This window comes from Nothoprocta perdicaria, unplaced genomic scaffold (genome assembly GCF_003342845.1).
Source record: "Nothoprocta perdicaria isolate Ctin4 unplaced genomic scaffold, notPer1 scaffold_107, whole genome shotgun sequence".
Classification (NCBI taxonomy): domain Eukaryota; kingdom Metazoa; phylum Chordata; class Aves; order Tinamiformes; family Tinamidae; genus Nothoprocta; species Nothoprocta perdicaria.
In genome coordinates this window covers 2,111,198-2,130,376 of record NW_020454172.1, presented here as the reverse complement: position 1 = coordinate 2,130,376, position 19,179 = coordinate 2,111,198, and the positions used below count along the sequence as shown (strand labels likewise).

Sequence of the window (19,179 nt, the reverse complement as noted above, 5' to 3'; positions counted from 1 at the left end):
TGTGTCCTGCCGGGAGATCTGTGACAGCTTGTTTTAGTGGAAATATTTTTCTTGTTGGCTGCAAATTGCTTTAGCCATTGGGCTGCAACATATTTCATTGAAAACTAAATTTCTAGGGATGGGTGCAGACCATCCTTTTCACTTGAAAGTCCATTTCACTCAAATAGCAAAGCAAACAATTGAATCTGGAGTTTTTTCACTTGCCTTTGGCTCCTTCTTGTTCACCCCTTTCAGTAGCAAGGCAGAGGATTAAATGAAACGAGGACAATTAAATCTCTGTCCTCCAGAGGTGGTCCCTCTGGGCAGGGCTGACGCACGTGCTCTTCAGTAATGCCTTGCTTTGGAGGATCTCCAAGTGCTTTGCAAACAGTAAGGGATTAGTGGAATCTCTGAGCAGCCCCAGAAGCAGGGAGGTTTTGTTATCTCCGTCTTGCAGACGGGAGGCTGAGCTCTGTCACGAGGGCAGGAGGGAGCCGTGCTGCCACACCTGGCACTGCACCAGCCCTGGCGGTGGGGATCTGGTCCTCTTGGTTATCAGTCTACCACCTTCACAGCCAGAATGTGCTTCCGAGAGAACTGTGGAACAGAGYGGTGCTGTGGAGCACTGCACGGGAAGGTCCATGCTGCTGATGAGCTGCTCTGGGCCACCAGAGTGCGTTCCTGGCGTCCCCTCCAGTTTCTAYCCGGGAACTTGGCTTTTCTTTTCGTCATCTTCATGCTTGTGGCCCAGCCGGTCTGGGACATGAGGGTTCTGGTGGCAGGTTGGTGGCAGTAGAGCACGCAGCGTACTGAGCCTGCAYGCGGGGCTCCAGGGGAACGATGGCACCGCTCGGTGTGGCGTTTTCATGATCACCTGCTGAGCACTGCGGCAGGGCAGCTGTTTTCCAGAGGTGGAAACGGTTCCCAGCAGCGGCGCCGCTTCAGCGGAGAGGCCCTGGGAAAACCCAGGCCAGTGGAGGGTTCCTGGGCTGCAGCCTGCCTGGCACTTGTGCTCTGCAGTAAAGACTGCAAGACCTTTAATGATGCAGGTAGTCAGAGCTTTCATCTCCTGTTCGTTTCAGCCCTAATTTCTAGTGGTCATGTCTCTAATGCAGGGCTGGGGCATTTTTGTAGCATGGACCTAGGGGGAAAAAAGTGACTCACCAGCTCTGTTTCTCTGTAGTGGGTTTAGTTAATTAAAACCCCAGCAACTACAGCCTCTGTTTCTGGACCTGGAATGGCAGGTAAGCTTCAAAACATCTTTGCATTGCTTGTTTTCTTCTCCTRCTGGGGATCAGACTTGCCTCTTTCATATAAATGAAGCTGATTGGAAATTACCAATCTGTTAAAATAATTTTGATAATCAAAAGCTTTGAAATATGGAGTTTCTTTTCCTGTACTTGCTAGCATTCCCGATGAAACTTCCCCTCTGGATGGGGAGGTTATTTTTTTTTGACCTCTCTCCATTCCCAATGGTACATAATGAGCGATCCCTTCAGAGCCTCTGCCAAAGCTGCTTTTGTATTTTATTTGAATGTTTTCTAGCCAGGTATGAGTATAAAGGTGGTTTCAGGATTTAGTTGCTGTGTCTCCTACAGATAACTTGCAAACCTGTAAAAGTACAAGATTTCTGTCTCTTCTTAGCACCCTTTCTTCCTGCTCTCTACCCAGCTTGTCCTGAGCGTGTTTGCTAGCTTGAGTTCTGCAATAGCTCTTCCTTTTCCCTCCTGAAAGGGGAATTCCTTGTCAAGAGCRTGTTCATGACAGGATTTGTGGGGTAGGGACATGCTCTGCCATGCCGAGCCTTTCACACCCGATGGCAGCATTACTGTCCCTTCCAGCTAGCCTGCCAGGCCGCACAGCCTCATCCCGCAGAGGGGCTGAAACTAGCAGCTCTTCACCCCAAGGACCAAATTTGGACACGGTGCGAGCTGGGGACGCGGCAGGGCCACAGCATGCGCTCGGGACACTGCAGGGCCACAGTGTGCACTTGGGACACAGCAGGGACATGTGGCCCGGCAGCCTGAGCAGCAGGGCTCCTGGGTGCTGTGGCGGGGGCAGTTCCTCGCGGGAGGGAATCTGCGGTCCCGGGTGTGCAGCCTGGGAAGCTGCGGTGCCGAGTGTGCAGCCTGGGCCGGCGGCTGCTCCCGCGTTTCCCGGCAGCTGCCCCCAGGTTTCGCAGGGAGCCCCAGCCGGGGCGCCCGGACGCTCCCGCTCGCGGGGCAGGCGGTGTGTGGAGCACATTCCTCCTGCCCGGATTCGCACTGCCCCTGGAGCAGAGCCTGCCCRCTGCCCCGTGCTCCTCATGCTCTGCCCTTGCAGTGCCGTCCCTCCTCCTGCACGGCAAGGGGCAGGCGCCGCCGCCTTCGGGAGGCCCTGCCAAGGCAGCTCTTCTCCAGCCCTTCTGCGTGGGGCTTCTCCCTCCTTTCAAAGGCTGCTGCATGAGCTAAGCCCTTCTTCAGCTAAACCCGTCCAGCTCTATATGTTATCTTATGGAGCAACTCCCTAACAGCCAGTGAAATTCTTACCCGCTTTGCTCTCAAAAATTTTTCTGCCTGCCAGGTTTTGGAAAACCCTTTGGAGACACTGCTGTTCACAGGTGGCTCTGATGCATCGCGAGCAAGGATCCGTACTCATCACTGAGCGGAGCGGTGAGCGCGGGCTTGACACCTGCATGGACTGCGCTGAGGATTGCAGCCCCGAGTGGAAACAGCTCGGCTAGAGCCTCGGCTCCATCTGCTGCACCACATTTGTGACCGCCCACAAAGAGCCAGGCCACTCGGCCTCGGAAGACTCACTCGAGGACACAAAAATGCACAGCAGTAATTAAGGGCGCAGTTCAGTCTGTGCAGCTGCTTCGTTTATATTGCTGCTCATAACAACCCCCCTGGCTTGATGGCTCAGACTCCAAGGCTGAATGTTCAGCACTGGCATTAGGTGCAAAATTGTTCATTATTTCTAAACCTTTTCTATCTTATTTGGAGTAGTTTAAATCCAAGAAACACATCGCTTTTCCTCCAGATGGTGATGTGTGTATAAAATTGCCCTAATACAACCACGCTTTTGGAGATGCACTGCTATTTTTTCTGAAGTCTGCTACTATCAGGGAAAAAATTGCACAAGAAGTTGACAAGCTCTGGGGAAAGTAACCTTTGGAATTAACATCGTTCCTCATCTCTCCATTACTTTACCATTGTTCTCGTATTCTTTATTCCTAGTCTTGAAATTTTTCTTCTGATTATTAAGGTTCCCTTATTAACAAATTTCCCACTGCAACTTTCAATCTGATTAATATTAGAAATATTAGAAAGCAATACTAAAAATCAACATTGTCTAATGTGGCAGTTTGCGCCAAGACTTGCATAACAATCTCAAATTTGTGGATCAATCAAATTCAGCAACCCAAATTTGGATACGGAAAAGGGAAAACTGCATCGTGGGTGGCCATAAGAAAGGCAAATATACCCTCCTGTAGATCTCCAGAAGAAAATTAGCATGTAGTAAAAAGGAAATTCAGAACCATTCTAATGCAACAAGCTAACATTTTCGCTCTGTTGCTTGTGTTGTTGACAACAGTTCGCACTGAGACATTCTTGGTAAAACGATATTGGGTTCATGAGACGGGATAAATTTCAATTGAATTATAGTTCTCTTGTAAGGCTTCATTTCCTCTCACATAAAGCAGGCTCTAACATCCAAGGCTCTTTGCAGGCTAGTGCTAAGTACAAAATGCCTGCTGGGTTTTTATGGTGTGGAGACTGGAACTAGCAGGGATTGGCTTATTGCTTTAGAAACCATTTAAGGCAACCTTGAATATGACAGATGTCATATAAATCTAAAGAAAAACTGCTTCCTCCCATTTGAAATGATCTGTAAAGATTCTGTATTGAGATTTCAGGTCAGAGTGTTAAGAAGGAATGAGACTTTTTCTCCTAAAATATGTCGAGAATACGGCCCTAAGGTCAGCGTGGCTCTGTGATCCCAGCCCCTGGCAGCAAGCTTTGGCTTGAGGTTTAGCTCATAGCCAACCAAGACTGTGTGGTAATTGCAAGCTTGTGGTAGAAACTTTCACCCGGAGGGTGGCCGGGTGCAGGTAGCAGACTGATAGGGCAAGGACCCTGCGTGCCTTGGAGAAGGGAGAAGCCTGCGTAGGAGAAGCAGCAGGCTCGATGATTCCAGCAGGAGTTGTAGCATGGCACATGGTTGCTTTTTGTGAGGAAGCTGGTTTGATTTCTGAGAAATAAACAATGGGTTAGAATGTGGTAATGAAGCTCTGTGTTTTGGGGCAGGATTTCCCATGCCAGAATATCCGCACGTGCCCTGCAAAGCGGTTGTGAAGCACTGGCTCGCTGGGCTTCGTGCAGGGGCGCAGAGAAGTGATGCAGAGCGAGACCAGGAGAGCTGCGCTGCGCACACGGGACCCTGCGTGCACATGCAGCGGTGCAGAGCGTGCCCAGGAGAGCTGTGCGTGCAGGACCCTGTGTGCACGTGGCAGCCTGCGGCAGCCTCGCTGCAGAGGCACCTGCGTTGGCGTGCTGAAGGTGCAGAGTCCTCCGTGAGTGTTTGGGGCCTTAGGGTTCCACCTGCATAAAAATTCTAGGCAGAGCTGAGGTTGCGTGTAAGGATGTCCAAAGATGTGATACCCTGCTTAGAGAGTTTTGGCTTTTTAGTAATAGTTTTTGGCGAGCTCCCCGTGTTCTGCAATTTTGCAGACACTGAGGCGGTCTGTCTTGGATCARTATTGTAATATGGCAAAATAAAGGTTTGCTTGTAGTGTGAATTTAGGCATGTACATTGGCATGTGTATCTAAACAAGCCAAGGCCCAGTTACTCCCCAGAGAATTATGTTTTGATTAATCTTTCTAAAATGGGCAATATTTTATTTTGTAAGTGAAGCTGTTCATTTTCTCATTTTCTGTCCCTGCAGCTTACCATCGTAGGAACAAAATCATAAAGGGAATGTTTTTTATCCAAGTTTAGTCACTTTGATAACTTAATCTTTCTTTTTATTCTCTTGGGTTTCTGAAATCTGAAGACAGATTCTTCTAATTTATAAGGAAGGGAAAAGTGTTAGGCTGTTACAGGTGATGTGCTATAGATGCTGTTACCAGAGGTACTTTGTCTGTCTTTTAAACAATATGCAAGTCATAATAAATGATCCAAGTTCAGTTAAGCTTTGGCATATTGTTTGCATCACCAGAAATAGAAACTCTTAAATGCCAGACTTAATCCTTCCTAAGAGTGTTGTGTGAGAGTTGGTTTTTTTGTGTGTGTRCTTTAGCCCTTTGAATTTCTATGCGTGCAGCAAACATTTCTAGCTAGAATTTACATTTCGGCACTGTTGTGTTTGTGTCCTGTTGATCCCGCTGCGGTCTTACCTGCACAGGCACGCCACAAGGCAGCTCCCCTTTCTCACTGCTCTGGGTCGCCACCGTGGGGTTGCTGGAGCTGATGAGCACAGGAGAGCTGATCTCCAGGGCCTGCCGCTCGGCAGGGGAATGGACCATCCTGTTGAGCGTGTTTAAGGCAGTTGTGATTGAGAATTGTCTCAGGCTCTTCCTTCTCGAGTCGGATGCCTTGTGGAAAGCTGGTGAATCTGCGCCTTTTGACTTGGTGGCTGTTGTTCGTGAGGGTGATGCACATTTAAACTGAGGAGCCTGGTGGCTTTTGCTTGTCTGCAGGAGTTTTCTTGCAGTAGTGTTTGGCTGCAACAAAAAAAGAAAAAAACAATGTTGGTWTTTCAGAACTTACACTTCTCACAGATTCAGCCCAGTGATTGCTCTTTTCTTTTCCCAGTGTTTTTCTGTCTGGAAGCACAGTTGTGTTCAGATTTGAGATGACATCATAGATGATCTTTAAAAATTTGTGGCCTTTTTTAATGTTACTCTTATGTTTTCTATGACAAATCCCAAATGCAAAGCTGATATTTTTACTGATACAAAGCTGACAGCCAAGTTAAAATGGGTTTGAAAAATTAGTTGCCCAGCCAATGTTACTGAGACTTGAATGGCTTCTCCCTGTGCCTGCCCTCCCCCTCCATCCTTGTGCTCTACAGAAAACTTTGTCTTTTATGAAAATCTTTGACTTGCAGAGGCATAAGAGGAGATGGCTGACCCTCCATCAGCCAGAGCGTTGTAAGAACCTTAACTCTAAATTAGAAGGGATGTCTGGGCACATCTTCCTCTTACATTTTGCGCTAGCAAACTTGGGTGTGTGTCGCAACAGGATATTAAACCTCTGCAGTTATCTTTTAGGCCTTAATTTAGAGAAGTCCTCCCTGATAGTGGATAGTTCAGGAGCAGACTTAGATCCATACAATTAGATCTGTCTAGGCCAAAACATTCATAGCTTGATCCTGTTTTCATTGAAAAAAACCCAGCCTTTTAACCATTGTTTTTAATGAGAGGAGTCAGGCCCTGAATTTGCATAGAGGCAACATTTAAACAGTATTTCTTGGAAACTGCTGATCACTACAGTATTAATAGCAAAGGGCATGTGGTGACAATGTTTTTTTTACCGCGATGACTGCCAAAGGAATTAATCATGATTTACTGCTGACATTAACAAATTGCAAAACTTTAAGATTCTCGCCCACTCATGTGAAGCAATATGCCTGGCTCCTGGGCTCAACAAGAATTACTCTTACACGGAACAGGTAGTTGTCTCAAGCATTTTCATTTTAAACTATGGATTGTTTTCATGTTTCCCTCCTCCTCACTTCTTAAATCAAGGTTTAAAAACCATAGTGTGCACATGTGTACACATATAAAGTAGTAATCCAATAGAAGTCTTGTATCTGCCAAACTTGACCTACCTTTGCCTTCTTCAATTCCTGGTGACTATATATGGTCCTCGTTAACTTATTTTTTATTAATGTCAGATTCAAGTAAGTAATTACTGAATTTAAATGATTTCATTAAATGAAAAGTCATTTTACAAAATATATTAGAACTTCAAATAAGATGTTTTACTAGTGTCCTTTTATAAAATAGTCATGAAGACATGCTTGCAGTAATTATGATGATTAAAATGATTTTTTTTCTAGGAATTCTTGTTGGTGCCATTTCCACCCTGCATCTCAAGCTTAACTGTAGGAATACAATTAATGTCTAGACCAGCGTTAACAACAACAACAGAAATAGTTAGGGCAGGTGGTTTAAAGGTTTGTGGAGACGGCCACGACCATGACGCCGCCTCTGACGCTCTGGTTTGGCTTGGGCAGAGAGAGGCTGCCTGTGTCTTGAGGCCCTTGTGATCCAGAGCCAGTTGGTTGGACCAACGATATGTATCCTCAGCGAAGCATAGTTATTATACATAATTATAGCAGAACCAATTATAAATACTATTTTGATACTCTGCCAGAAATTGTCTGGATGTTTTTGAACCCCAATTCTGTCCATATTCAGCTGGTCCTTGTTTCAGTGAGGGAGAGGGAAAGCTGTGCTTGCTTTCTCCATCAGAGACAGCCACGGAGGTGCAAGGGGCCCCGTGCAGYGCGGCCCTCGCCGGCTGGCCCAGACGCAGTGCTCAGTGTTGTGACGGATCGAACCCGGCTGAGAACAGACTGTACCTACCTCCACAAACAAGATGGGGAAGATCCCTACTTTGTCGCCTAACTTGCCCTCTGCCCAGTTTTCATCAACTCTGCTGATGACGGTGATGATATCACCCTGAAAGGCAGGAGTATATTGTTACCGACCGTCTCTTGTGGGAGAGGTGGATAGTAGGTGTGAAGAAGGATTCACCCTGTAATTTCACAAAGCAACCTTGTTAAATAGCCTCAGTGGTGTGTCCCCTATAAAGTCCTCTGTTCAGCAAAGCTTTCGGTATGTATTTATTCTGAAACACAGGCTTGTCTGTCCTTATTCAGCACAATGCTTAAACATGTTTTTAATTTAAAGGTGCAGGCCTGGCTGCATCAGGAGCGTGCACAAGAATCTAATGCAAACTGCACAAAAAAGCACACAAGCTTTTAACTTGTTTGGAGACTTTCATCATGTGGAGATTCTACAATCACCATGCAACAAACTAATAATGAAAGTGGCATTTTTGCTGTATACCAATGAAAAAAGCTGTGCAAGTATYTAGGTAAGTGGTGTCATGCTGCCAAGAAACTCGGATCACTTTTTGGAGTTGAAAAATCCTGGTATTATTGATGTGGAAATAGCTGAGGCAAAAAAAGCTAGTTTGTATTGACAGGTAGATAAATTTCTTTGGAAAGACTTGCACTCTGAGCAACTCAGCAATAATTAAATGTTATTAAATTTTAACGTTAATTTCAACTTTTTAAGGATATGTCAGGGATGTATGTATTAGAGTAAATAGTTTTACAGGAACAAATTGTTTTTCTCTCTTTCGAACTAACACACAAAGTTTGGGGCTAAAATTCTATTGGCTCCAAGTGGCTCAAGAGGCTGGTTTCTGCTGGCCAAAATGTCTGTGTTCACACAGGCTCCATTTGAATCGATACAAGTTTTTTATTAGTCTTGCAGTGAGGTAAATGGCTCTGGAGGTTCAGCTAGGCAAATCAAGGCTATCTGCTATCTACTTCCTGAGTGATAAGAGATTGCTCCTTSACAGTGCACTGGAATCACTATATAAATTTCCAGGCAGGTTTGTTGCCAAGTTACTGTCAACTTATCCCAGAGGTAGAGGGCAAAGGTATGTGAAGATGGGGCAAACAGGAGGGTATTAAACCGAAAGAGGTATCTTGTCCAGGTGTGAGAGGTGATGAGGCAGAGGAGCTCCCTGCAGAGCCAGGTGCAGCCCAAGAACAAGCAGCAAGAGCTGAGGATTTGAAGGTGCGTTTGTGTAGGGGGCACGAGGTTGGGTGGTTGGGKTTTTTTTGTGTTTTTCTGTAGCTAGTTCAGAAGCCAGCTCTTATTTTYGAACAATTGAGTTGCCTCAAGAAGCAATATTGGTTGTGGCATTTTCTTGAGCTTATTTCAGAAGGAAGTTACCAAAATAACTGYCCCAATCTTTCAACACTTCATACAGCAGCTGATCAGTGTTGCAAAGCATGGGTAGAGGAGGATGTTCTTGCCTCTTTGAAGAAGCATCTGTTTCAGATGTGTGTGACTCTATGTGTGAACTTTGCTGTGGGAGTGGAGATGAGCACAGCCTCTTAAGACAAATAAATGGAATGAGTAAGCAGTGAAACAAAGACAAACAAAGTGGAAAAGAAAAAAACAAATCCAAATGGCAGAAAACTGAGGAAGGTGCCCGTTGTTAATAAGTAAATTGCAATGATGAAGGAAGAGTTGCTGCCTTTTTTTCTGCACCAGTAAAGAGAAAACCCCCACTATATTGTGCTGCTGATGGTGCGATGCTGCTGAGAACTGTTTTTTTCTCCTTTGGTTCCTCACCTTCTTAGTCAGAAACCACAACTGGCTCTTGGCTATTTGATTTTTCTTGTCCGCTGACCACCCCACATTCAACTCTGACTCCTTAGAGATACCTGGCCTGCACCACAGCCTCCCTCTCATGCTTCTCTCCATCAGTGAGAGCCAGAAGAACATCAGAGCTGTGCTGCCAGCTGGAAAGAAGAAGAGGTGACTTTTCTGTTGGGAGACTGATGCCTGTAGGCACCGATTTCTCTGTTTTACTCTGTGATGCCTCACCTCATTTTGACACTGTGGGGAGAGCAGACTTTGGGATGTGCAGTTATTCAGAAAAACAGGTAATCGTAACAGAAAACATATGCAAGCTCTGTAACTTTAGGGGAATAAAAAGATACGGGAAAAGTTTGGGTATTACTCTGAATGTATATTTCTAATAGACTTTCTGAATATGTTCAAGGTGTGTAAACAAAATACCTCTTGTCTCAAAAGCAATTTTCTTTAATATGTCATTAAGYATCTTTTAAAGATACCACCAGAGTGTTTTGGTACTGAAAGCAGACTGCAACTGTCATCCATTCCTGAGTGATTAGAGGAGCCTTGTAGAGAACCTGAAACAAGGGACTCAAATTGCTATTCACAGATTGCATTTGCATCCCTCTCAGGATGCACCTAATTCTTTAAGTATCAGTGCATGTCTTTGTGGAAGTTACGTGTGAGATTTTTCAGCCACTGATGTGAGCTATATATATATATGTACTAGTGAGGCTTGGCAACCTTACTGATTTTTGTACAGAGCTTTAGGATTTGAAAAGAAGGATGCGATGGAGTCATAAAAGTATATGATATGGCACAATCTAGAGCGGAAAAACAGCCTAACCCATACTATGCAGCCGCTGGCTGCGGAAAGGGTGGCATTACCTTATGAAATGTCAGGCAGTCTTTGTTTTCATTTTTGTCTCTGCTCCTTAGGTCGAAGTTGTAAAGTGCTCTACAGAGGGGTGGTGGCAGCGGCAGGTGCTTGATGACTTGTACGGAGCTGGCTGGAAAAACCCCGCTGATACCGTTGATCTCGCCCAAATACCAGTTTTCATCCAGCTGTCGGAGCAACATGATGATGTCTCCTTTGTTGAATCTCAGTTCCCCAGGATTGTGCCCACGGTAGCTGTACAAGGCCTTGGCTCGTGGAACCTGTGGGATGGATAAGAAGGAACCTTTAGAGTTCATCTGTGACAGTGATCTTTAATTAGGCAGAATGTCCCAAAACATTAGTAATTACTGGAAAAAAAAGTTAAGAGGTCTAATGCTTAAGCAAGCTTTGACTGTCATTAACTACCCACATCCTTTCTTTTCATCTTTTCTACTGAAGACAAGCTCCCAAGCCCTTATTCCAAATTTGTATCAGGATGAAAAGCAGGCTCAGCTTGTTTAAGAACATTAAGAAACAATTAATTCCTTAAGCTAGTCTTCCCATGGGATCTTATTGTCTGATGTAAGTTCTCCTATATTCAAATATCCATTTTAATAAGCTAGGATATTTCTACTTTAGAATCATTTGTGGTCACAGCAGTGGTCCAGCCAACCCACTTGCTGTCACTTGAAGTGGCCAGCAATGYATGTTTCAGAAAAAGCCAGAAGAACAAGGTAAGTGCAGGCTACTACTTTCCCAGGGTAAGCTCCGTGTTAACACTATGACCATGACATTATTTTTGCCTTTAATCTAGATTACAGGAAGAGCRACTTTCTTAGTTTTGTTGTTGCAGTACGGCATGATCCCTAGAGGTACAATTTGAGAGCAGGGTAGGTAGCACATATTTTTCCTAGGATATGAGTGCAGGTACRCTGATGTTTGGCACTCGTTAGGTAGCTGTTCTGGATATATGTGCACTGGGGCTCTGCACACAGGAAATTACGGAGATTGAAAGACTTTTATCTTTATGTGCTTGTCCTAAAGAGCATTGGAAGTATCTTGAGTGAGCGAGGAGATTTTCTGGATGAGAGTGTGTTCCACAAAACTCCATCCTAAAACAAATAAGCAATTGGTTTGTTGTCATTTTGCAACACCATGCTTTTATGTGAAGTGCAAACCATTGGGAAAAGATGCTCAGCAGAGATGAGAGTTACTTTCTGTCCTTCCAGTTCTGATGGAAATGGCTATCACTGTATGTGCTTGAATGCTGTCGGGATGTGTGTTTTCCTCCCCAGGAACAGCTGCCAGCCACCTGCGATCCCTGCAGGAGTTAGAAGTAACAATCAGGAGAACAAATAGCCTTGTGCTTACTTAYAGGGCACCGACCATTTAATGATGCTATTTTAGCATGTTTGTATATAATATACGAATTTCTGTCATACATCAGTGCAAGGGTGGCCAAGGCACCAGGCAGTTGTGCAGCCTTTCGGGGAAATCTCTCATCTCTTGAGGCAAATAGCCGTTGTTTTTGGTATGAAGTAAGGCGATGAACACACATTCTAAACTATTTTGTGAGCTTGTATAGCTGCAGATAGTGCTTGTTCTTGAAGCATGCACAATTTTCTGTTTTGATAGTATCGCTGTCGTGGGTTCTTTTTCCTTGCTCAAAAGGGATTAGCTGCTCTGCCGCTTGTGGCTGCGGTTGATGTGAAATGGCGAGCAGATCTATTTAGTGGCTCCRTCCCTTTCCCCAAGTACTGTGGTGCCTCCAGAGGCTGCTCTGGGCCCGGAGGGGAAGGTCTCGCGTGGGGCTGGACGAAGAGGAACCAAATGCTGCCCGCACAGGATCCTGCCGGCCACGCAGCACTGCTTTCAACGTGACTGCAGGAGCTGGGGCTGCTCTGGGCCCCGGCTCGGCTCCCTGCCTGTGAAATGGCGCGGCACCGATGCCGGCTGCGTTCTGCCTGTAGAAGATGGGGAACTGGTTCACAACCTGCCTTTCTGCAGCGAGAGGCAGCTTTGAATCCCCCGACCTGCAGTTGTCTAGAACGTTCCCGAGCGCGCTGACGCCGCTTCCCCGCCGCCTCAGGCTGCGCCGACATGGCTGCCGCCACCTGGGGGCCCTTCCTGCGTGGGCCTTTCCGAGAGAGAGCCTTCCTCAGCAGCCATGCTGCCCACCCGGGGCTCGGCTCGCCCCGAGGCTGCTGCATGCGTGGAGAGGAGCCGCGCGGCAGGTTGAGGCGCCCACCGGGATGTGGCGCCCAACAAACCCACCGTGCTCGGAGGCGYATGGCCGCCCCCGTGAGGGAACTCCGGCTTCACGTGTGGAGAAGATGGCGGGGAAGGCTCTTCCAGCGCTTCCACAGCCATCCGCGGCCAGGAAGAGGAGCCAAAGGCTGGAAACTCTGAGTGCAGCGCTGGCTTCAAAGCATTTGAAATGGGAAATGATTAATTTAATGCTCGGTCCTAATTAAGCTGTCCTGCCTGTTAACTTGCACGGATAGCAAAAACATGCACTGGCTTAATGGCATTGAAGGCACAGCTCCGGCACAAAGGAGAATCACGGGTAYGGGAAAGGAAGAGCACGCGGGGATGAAGAGGGAATGGCTGTGGCGCAAAACACAGCAGAGTATAAAAGACACTGAGAACGAGTTATGGAAATGCATTAAAARCAGGAGGAACTCTGAAGTGAAATGCATATCTACTGCTACCTGGGGAAAGGTGAGCAGCCAGAGAGATGCTGAAGAGCCTGGAATATTTTTTATTCCCTTTGATTGGAGAGAGAGAAAAAAAAAAAAAAAAGATCAGGTGCTTCGTGAGCTGGTTGAAGGAGATGGGAGTGCAGGGAAGCTCACGTGGCGGGAGATGCACAGCACCCCGAGCTGCCGGCCAAGCGCCACATCGGGGCCGCCTGCACATGGAGGGCTCCTGAGCCCGTGTCTGCCTCCTGTATCGCTGCAAAGTGTCCCGGCAGGCTCCCGAGCCTCCTTTATCCCTGCAGAGTGTCCTGGCAGGCTCCCGAGCCTCCTTTATCCCTGCAAAGTGTCCTGGCAGGCTCCCGAGCCTCCTTTATCCCTGCAAAGTGGCCTCGTTTGAGGCCTGGAAAAAAATCACCGCACAAACTTGCACAATGGCATGAGTGCTACCCAGAGACTACCAGCCAAATTTCAATTCCAGTCTTGGCTTGCAGCAATTTTTTTAAAATTTGCTAAGTTCTTCTTTGAAATTCAGCTTTGAGGGCAATGCACAATATTTGGGTAACATATTATTTGCCTGTAGGTGCATAGCCTCAGGCTGGCACCTGCTCTGATCTGTTCTAAGAGTGAGTTCTATCTAAGCAAGACGAAGCTCCRTTGTCTCATATGCAACTTGAAGGGCAGAGCAGGATATTGAGACTCTGTGCCCCTCCAGGCGATGCCCGCAGTGTGAGGACGAGAGGCCCCCGACGGGACATGAGTGCCGGGTTGTGAGAGGGCTGCTCAGGTGGGTGCTGCCCGGAGCGGCCGTGGCGCTGGCGCTGTGCCCGGTGGGATGGYGCAGCATCCCACACACCGGGGTGTCTGTGCCGGCCTGCGCGGCCCCCTCGGCAGGCGCAGGTTTGTCTGTGGGGGGACGGATGAGGGCTGAGCTGCGCCGGAGGGGAGGCCCTCGCCGCTGGCGCGGGCTGCAGCTCCGGGCTCGGCCATCCTCRGCACCGCTCCGCAGAGCACAGCCCGCAGCTCTCGGCGTGCGCAGCAGGGAACGGACGTGGAGACGCTTGTGGTTCCGCACTGAGACGAGGCGGGAGAAACAGGCCTGGTCAGCTGGTGCATTCCCGGCTTCCCGAGGGCGGCCGTGCGGGAAGGCGCCGTGGGGCTGATGGAGTTGCTGATGTGCTTGTGGCTGCCTCCAGAAGGCTTTTCTTGTGCTGGCTGCCGTTTCTCATGGGCTGAGAAACCTCCGGGCCTGCTTCTGGGTGCAGGCTTTCCCAGGCTCTGCCCACAAGCAGGAATGTGGCGCAGCTGATGCAGCGGCTTCCCGCAGTTCTGAGCAGGAGATTAAGGACGAGGAGCAACCTCTACATCTCTCCTTTAGCCTTTTCCTTTCCTTCTGTGTCATTTCTGCTTCTTACTTCCTGCAGAAATCTTACTGCTTCTTCCTTTCCCAGTTTCTCTAAAAGATTTTCCCTTTCAGGGTTATTTTTTTTTTTAACTATCGGTGACTAACTCTTTACAAACGTATCTCTCTGTCCTATACTCTGTCCAAAGTACAATTTAGGAAGTTTCTTCTTATCCTGTCCCCCTGAAATCCTCCTAGCAGTTTTCTCCCTCCTAGCAGTTTTCTCCCTCCTTCCAGATTAGGCTGAGTCTATTCACCACGAGAGCTCTTTGCAGTCTCAGTTGAACATCAATCTCTGCCATTTCTTCCTACACCACCTCTCGTGCCCCCTCATCTGCAGCCACCCCTCAGTTCTCAGAGCTTCCTTCCTCTCCTCCCACTCGCTTCTTGCCTCTCCTTCACACAGGTTTTCTCCTGCGCCTGGCAGAGCCTCTGTCTAATTCTGTTGCTCAGCAGCCCCACACACCACATTTTGTCTTCTGCGCTTCTGTTAGCATTTCTACCTTCCCCTCCAGCCCTACAACTCCTCCATGAGCCAGCAGATTGAGCCTGGCCATGTGAGACACAGACCTAGCCTTGCCTGTGACTTTGTGTAGCAAGAGCCCACTCTTGCTCTTGTCTGCTCTTGCCCACTCTTGTCTGCTCCGACAGTGAGCCAGAAAACAAAAACAAAAACCCCATTGATTTCGCTACTTGATTTAGGACATAATACTAGCCTTTATCTCCCCACACGGAGCCACCTGCAAAGTGTTCCTTGCGCAAAGTGCTTTCCTCCTTCAGAGGACTTCTACAAGGTTTGTTTCCAACTGAAGTGTTCAGAAACATGCACGTCAGGGTCACCATTTTTTCAGCATGTTCAGAAAACATCTAAAAGACAAAGGGAAGTAACTAAATCGACCTGCACTAAGCAGCCTCTGCCCAAGCTGGGGGAAGCCAGSGCAAGTCCTCTACAGACATCTCCCGTCTTACCAGTCTTTGTGGTGCTGAAATGCAGCGGAGCTCGTAGCTCATCTAAAACCTGATTCCTGGCTCAGGCTTTCACTGGTTTCTGTCCAGGCTTAGACTTGCACTAGATTCTCTACGAGAAATCTGTTTAGCCTTATTTAAAGTAGGTTAATTGCACTGGCAGAGACCAGAGTGCTAATTAAACTCAGCGATAACGAGCAGGTGTGTGTGTGTAGGTAGCACGGGGCTGTGTGTGTTTCCAGCCTGTTCCTGGGCTTGAAATATGCCCAAGTTCCTCAGTCAGACGTGGTGTCCTTGTATTTAATGTTATGATGGATTTTTCTCCTGTCCCATTAATGTGTCCCATTACTTTTTATTAATCCAAGGCAGTGTTTTATTCTCATGAAGTGGCAGTGGCAGCAAGATGTTCAGCCCAAATATTGCCCAAATATTGACTTGAGATCTCTTGTTAAATTCAGTGGGAAGAAAATCTACAAAAAGCTCCATGTAAAGCTTAATTTAAAATTGTTGTAATCGTGTGCAGAATAAACTTCTGGTTTATGTAAGAATGAAAAAATAATAGGCACAGCAGAGGGACGGCACGCAGTACTGCACTTATAGTAGCACTGCATTAGGAGGCATGTCTTTCACATGTGAAAGCTTAAAATATAGTGAAAGTTGAGTGGAAAAGGGGAATAATTTAATGCATTAAAGCATTCAGAGTTATTTTTCATGGTATCAAGCAGAAATAGATCAATGCCATGTTTTGCAAATAYTGCAAGATATTTGGGACTTGTCCAGCTAGATTTCATAAACCCCAACTCGTGTGTGTTTTGGGGCTGAGGAAACAYGATTTTTCTAGCTAGTGGAAATGTGTGCCTTTGAATACCGTAGAGAGAATTGCCCTCTCCCCAAAAAGCCTTTTTCTGTCTCCATGGTTTGTGGTTAGTCATAACTTTTTCAGCTGCCTGCTTCTTATTCCACTTCAGTTTTCTACTGTTTATGTCCAATTCTTTTTCTTCTGTCATGCCCGAGTGAAGGATGAATCATTCATTACCCGATGGAGCCCAYTGGGAGGTATTGCAAGCGCCCTGAAAGGCTGGGAAACAACCTTGCCCTCCTGTGCACAAGGACAGTTGTGGGGGCTGACGAATGCCCGGGAGGGTATGTGCAGAACAGGTAGGAGGCCAGAAAAGGCACCAAGTAAACTGCAGGCTTAAGAACCCCCGTCATGTCGCTGCAACGTAGTGCACAATCTCTGTGCGAGGTATTTTGCTTTCCTTGGCGACTGCACCAATAGAGGTGATGGCAGCAAATGCGCCTCTTGTGCTTTCCCCATAGTGCTTTTGTGCCTGATACAGGAAAAAAGTTTTATTATTATTACTACTTCTATTATTCCCAGCATTTGGCATCCATAGTGCTAGGGCAGTTATCCAACACATCTGAGTTTCCCTCCATACAAAACAAAGCAGCAAATTAAAAATCTGTGTGTGTGTGTGTGTGTGTAAGGAAGCTATTGAGGCCATCTCTTCATAGCTGGGGGAAATGCACACTATAATTACCTTAAATGAACTAGTTGTAACTGCCTTGTTAGTGACACTGGATTATTATAACGTCACACGGTCACAGCACTGGTACAAAGGGGATGACCAGAGAGATGCACCAAACTTGCCAGGAAAGGAAGGAGGGTAGTTAGGAAGAACAAAGAAGTGAAGGGATTTCTGACTAACGCTGTGAATGTTCGGAAACCTCGGCCAGGGAGATCCCACTAAAACCCCTGTGACGAGCGGTGTGACTGGCTGGTGACGCTGTCCCTTTTCGTGACCAGACCGATGGAGATGAGCGTGAGAAGGAGGCCGCAAACCTCGGCAGCCAGGAGCCAATTGCTCTTTCATCCCATTTCCAAACAGAGCTCACCGCAAATAAATTCAGTGAGACCAACCTAAGGATGTCAGAGTGGATTCCTCCCGTCTTCCAAACAGTCTGACTCCAGTTATGTCAACAATGCAGGTGAGCATACGGAACAAATGACAAATTATTTCTTTGAACAGCCTGCTGCTCGTTTTCAGGTGTGCTCTCTTCTCTGGCCATTTCTATGGGCCTAGGCCAATGCTAGAAGAGAACTGGAGGTGTCGTAGAAAGCTAGTGCTGTCCTTGGGAAGGTCATTTCTTCACCGACTGTTGCTGCAGGTCATTTCTTCCTCTGCTGTAAACTCTCATTCCAGCCCTAACAGTGTGAAAGGAGCTTTGGTGAGCTAAAAATCACACCATGGGGCTGTGTTTTGCAAGTGGCAGGGAAAAAACTGTGCAAATACTTTGCTTATCCTGAATTGCTTTCTTCCAAAGGGAAGAAAATATATTTCAGTAGGAATGAGCCTTAGGAATACTGTTTTTGTGTTTTTGTTTGTTGTTTTTGTATTCTTGCTTCAGCAGCAATGAATGTACCTTGGTTTGACAGCAACGCTTCGAGTCACCGTGCACATGACCCTCATCGGGCTCACTGCTGATGTGAATGGTGGAGACGGCTCCGCGGGGCGGAAGGGGCTCGCGCCAGGTTTGATSGGGGCTCTCAGCGAGCTGGGGCTGGCACCTGAGTGATTTTCCTCGCTCTGATTTTAGCAGTGCTGCAGAGGGAATGCCCCGGCCTTGCCCTTCCCTAGAGTACAGAGAGACATTGGAGCCTGCGGTGTCCTCCCAGACTGACAGTGTCCTTGCACTAAGTAATAAGGGCCTGATTCTGATCTCAGTTTCATGGGTGTAGCTTCACTTGCAGGAAAGCAATTATTCCCAAGGGTCTTGTGTATAAGGAAACCGATTTGTGTGCTAAGTGCCTGTGGAGCACTGACTTCGGAAGGACAGAAATTTTAGCAGTGCTGCTTGGAGAACTGTCCCACACAGAGTGCTTGGGAATCAGGCTTCAGTCACAGGCTGGGAATAGAACAACAACAGCTGGCCAGAAATAGGACTGGAAGATTGCRGATGAGCTGTGAAAAGCAAGGCCAGGCCCTGGTATGTTGCCCAAGATGTTTGGCAGGATGCTGAGAAGCAGTGATGCTGCTGCAGAGTGGAGATGTGGTCATTCTTTGCATGGTCCTGAGCCAAAAGGGAAGGTGACACAGGCCCAAGCTGTGCTTGCAACACCATATTCTGCTCCAGTGCTGCATTATTTGTGCCAAGGAGTTAATATCACGTTGTGCAGAGACAGTGATATTGCTGTAGATGCATGATTTCTGTAACACACAACAGCCTCCTTGAGAAGAACAATTTATTTCTAGAAGAGTGCTAATCATTGCCAGGAGGRAAAGAAATCCAACCCTGGATGTCTTCCAGTTTGATTTCTCTCCCACTAGACACTCTGAGTTAAATTTGCAAGTGTTTTTTGGTTGTTTATTTTGGAGCCATTTGGAGCTTTTCTGGCATCAGTTAGAGGTGACCAAGATCCAGCTACAGGGAGCACGCAGCCTCGGGGGCTGTTCAGAGTCACCTTTAGGAGAGACCTGTGGAGTTGGAGCCTGCTCCCTGCCCCGTACCACCTGCGAAGCAGAGGTACCACTAGGCTTTAAATGTGAAACTCTTGCTGTGTTTGCAAGACCCCCAAAGCCTCCGAGGAGTAGAGAAAAAGCAGCGACATCAAAGGATGGCAGAAGCTCTTTCTACTTGATGTTTCTGTTTGCACTGAAGACTTCCCCCATGCTGTAAAGGTGGTAGGTGGTAGGTGAAAGCACCTTTCACCACCCGGGGTGCCCCAGCTGAGCATGAGAGCACCCACAGCTGCCTGTGCAAGTGCAGAACATGTTCGCTCCCCACTGCAGGGGTCTGGAGCAGCAGGGAGCAGAGCAGCCCCTGCAGAGTCTCTGCTGTGACCTGCGAGGATGGGCCGCAGAGCAGGGCGTTTTGCTGAGGATGGGC

At 47.4% G+C, this 19,179-nt stretch overlaps 1 protein-coding gene across 1 annotated transcript in view; it reads right to left on the bottom strand.

Annotated features, from left to right (window-relative positions):
* SH3RF2 (SH3 domain containing ring finger 2) overlaps positions 1–19,179 on the bottom strand; it is a 38,766-nt gene that overhangs the window by 11,827 nt on the left and 7,760 nt on the right. The window contains exons 2-5 of the mRNA XM_026046263.1: positions 10,239–10,508; positions 7,554–7,649; positions 5,358–5,684; positions 1,380–1,382 (exon numbers count right to left, since the gene is read on the bottom strand). Of these exons, the coding sequence (XP_025902048.1) occupies positions 1,380–1,382; positions 5,358–5,684; positions 7,554–7,649; positions 10,239–10,508 (696 nt within the window). The remainder of the gene's footprint in view (positions 1–1,379; positions 1,383–5,357; positions 5,685–7,553; positions 7,650–10,238; positions 10,509–19,179) is intronic.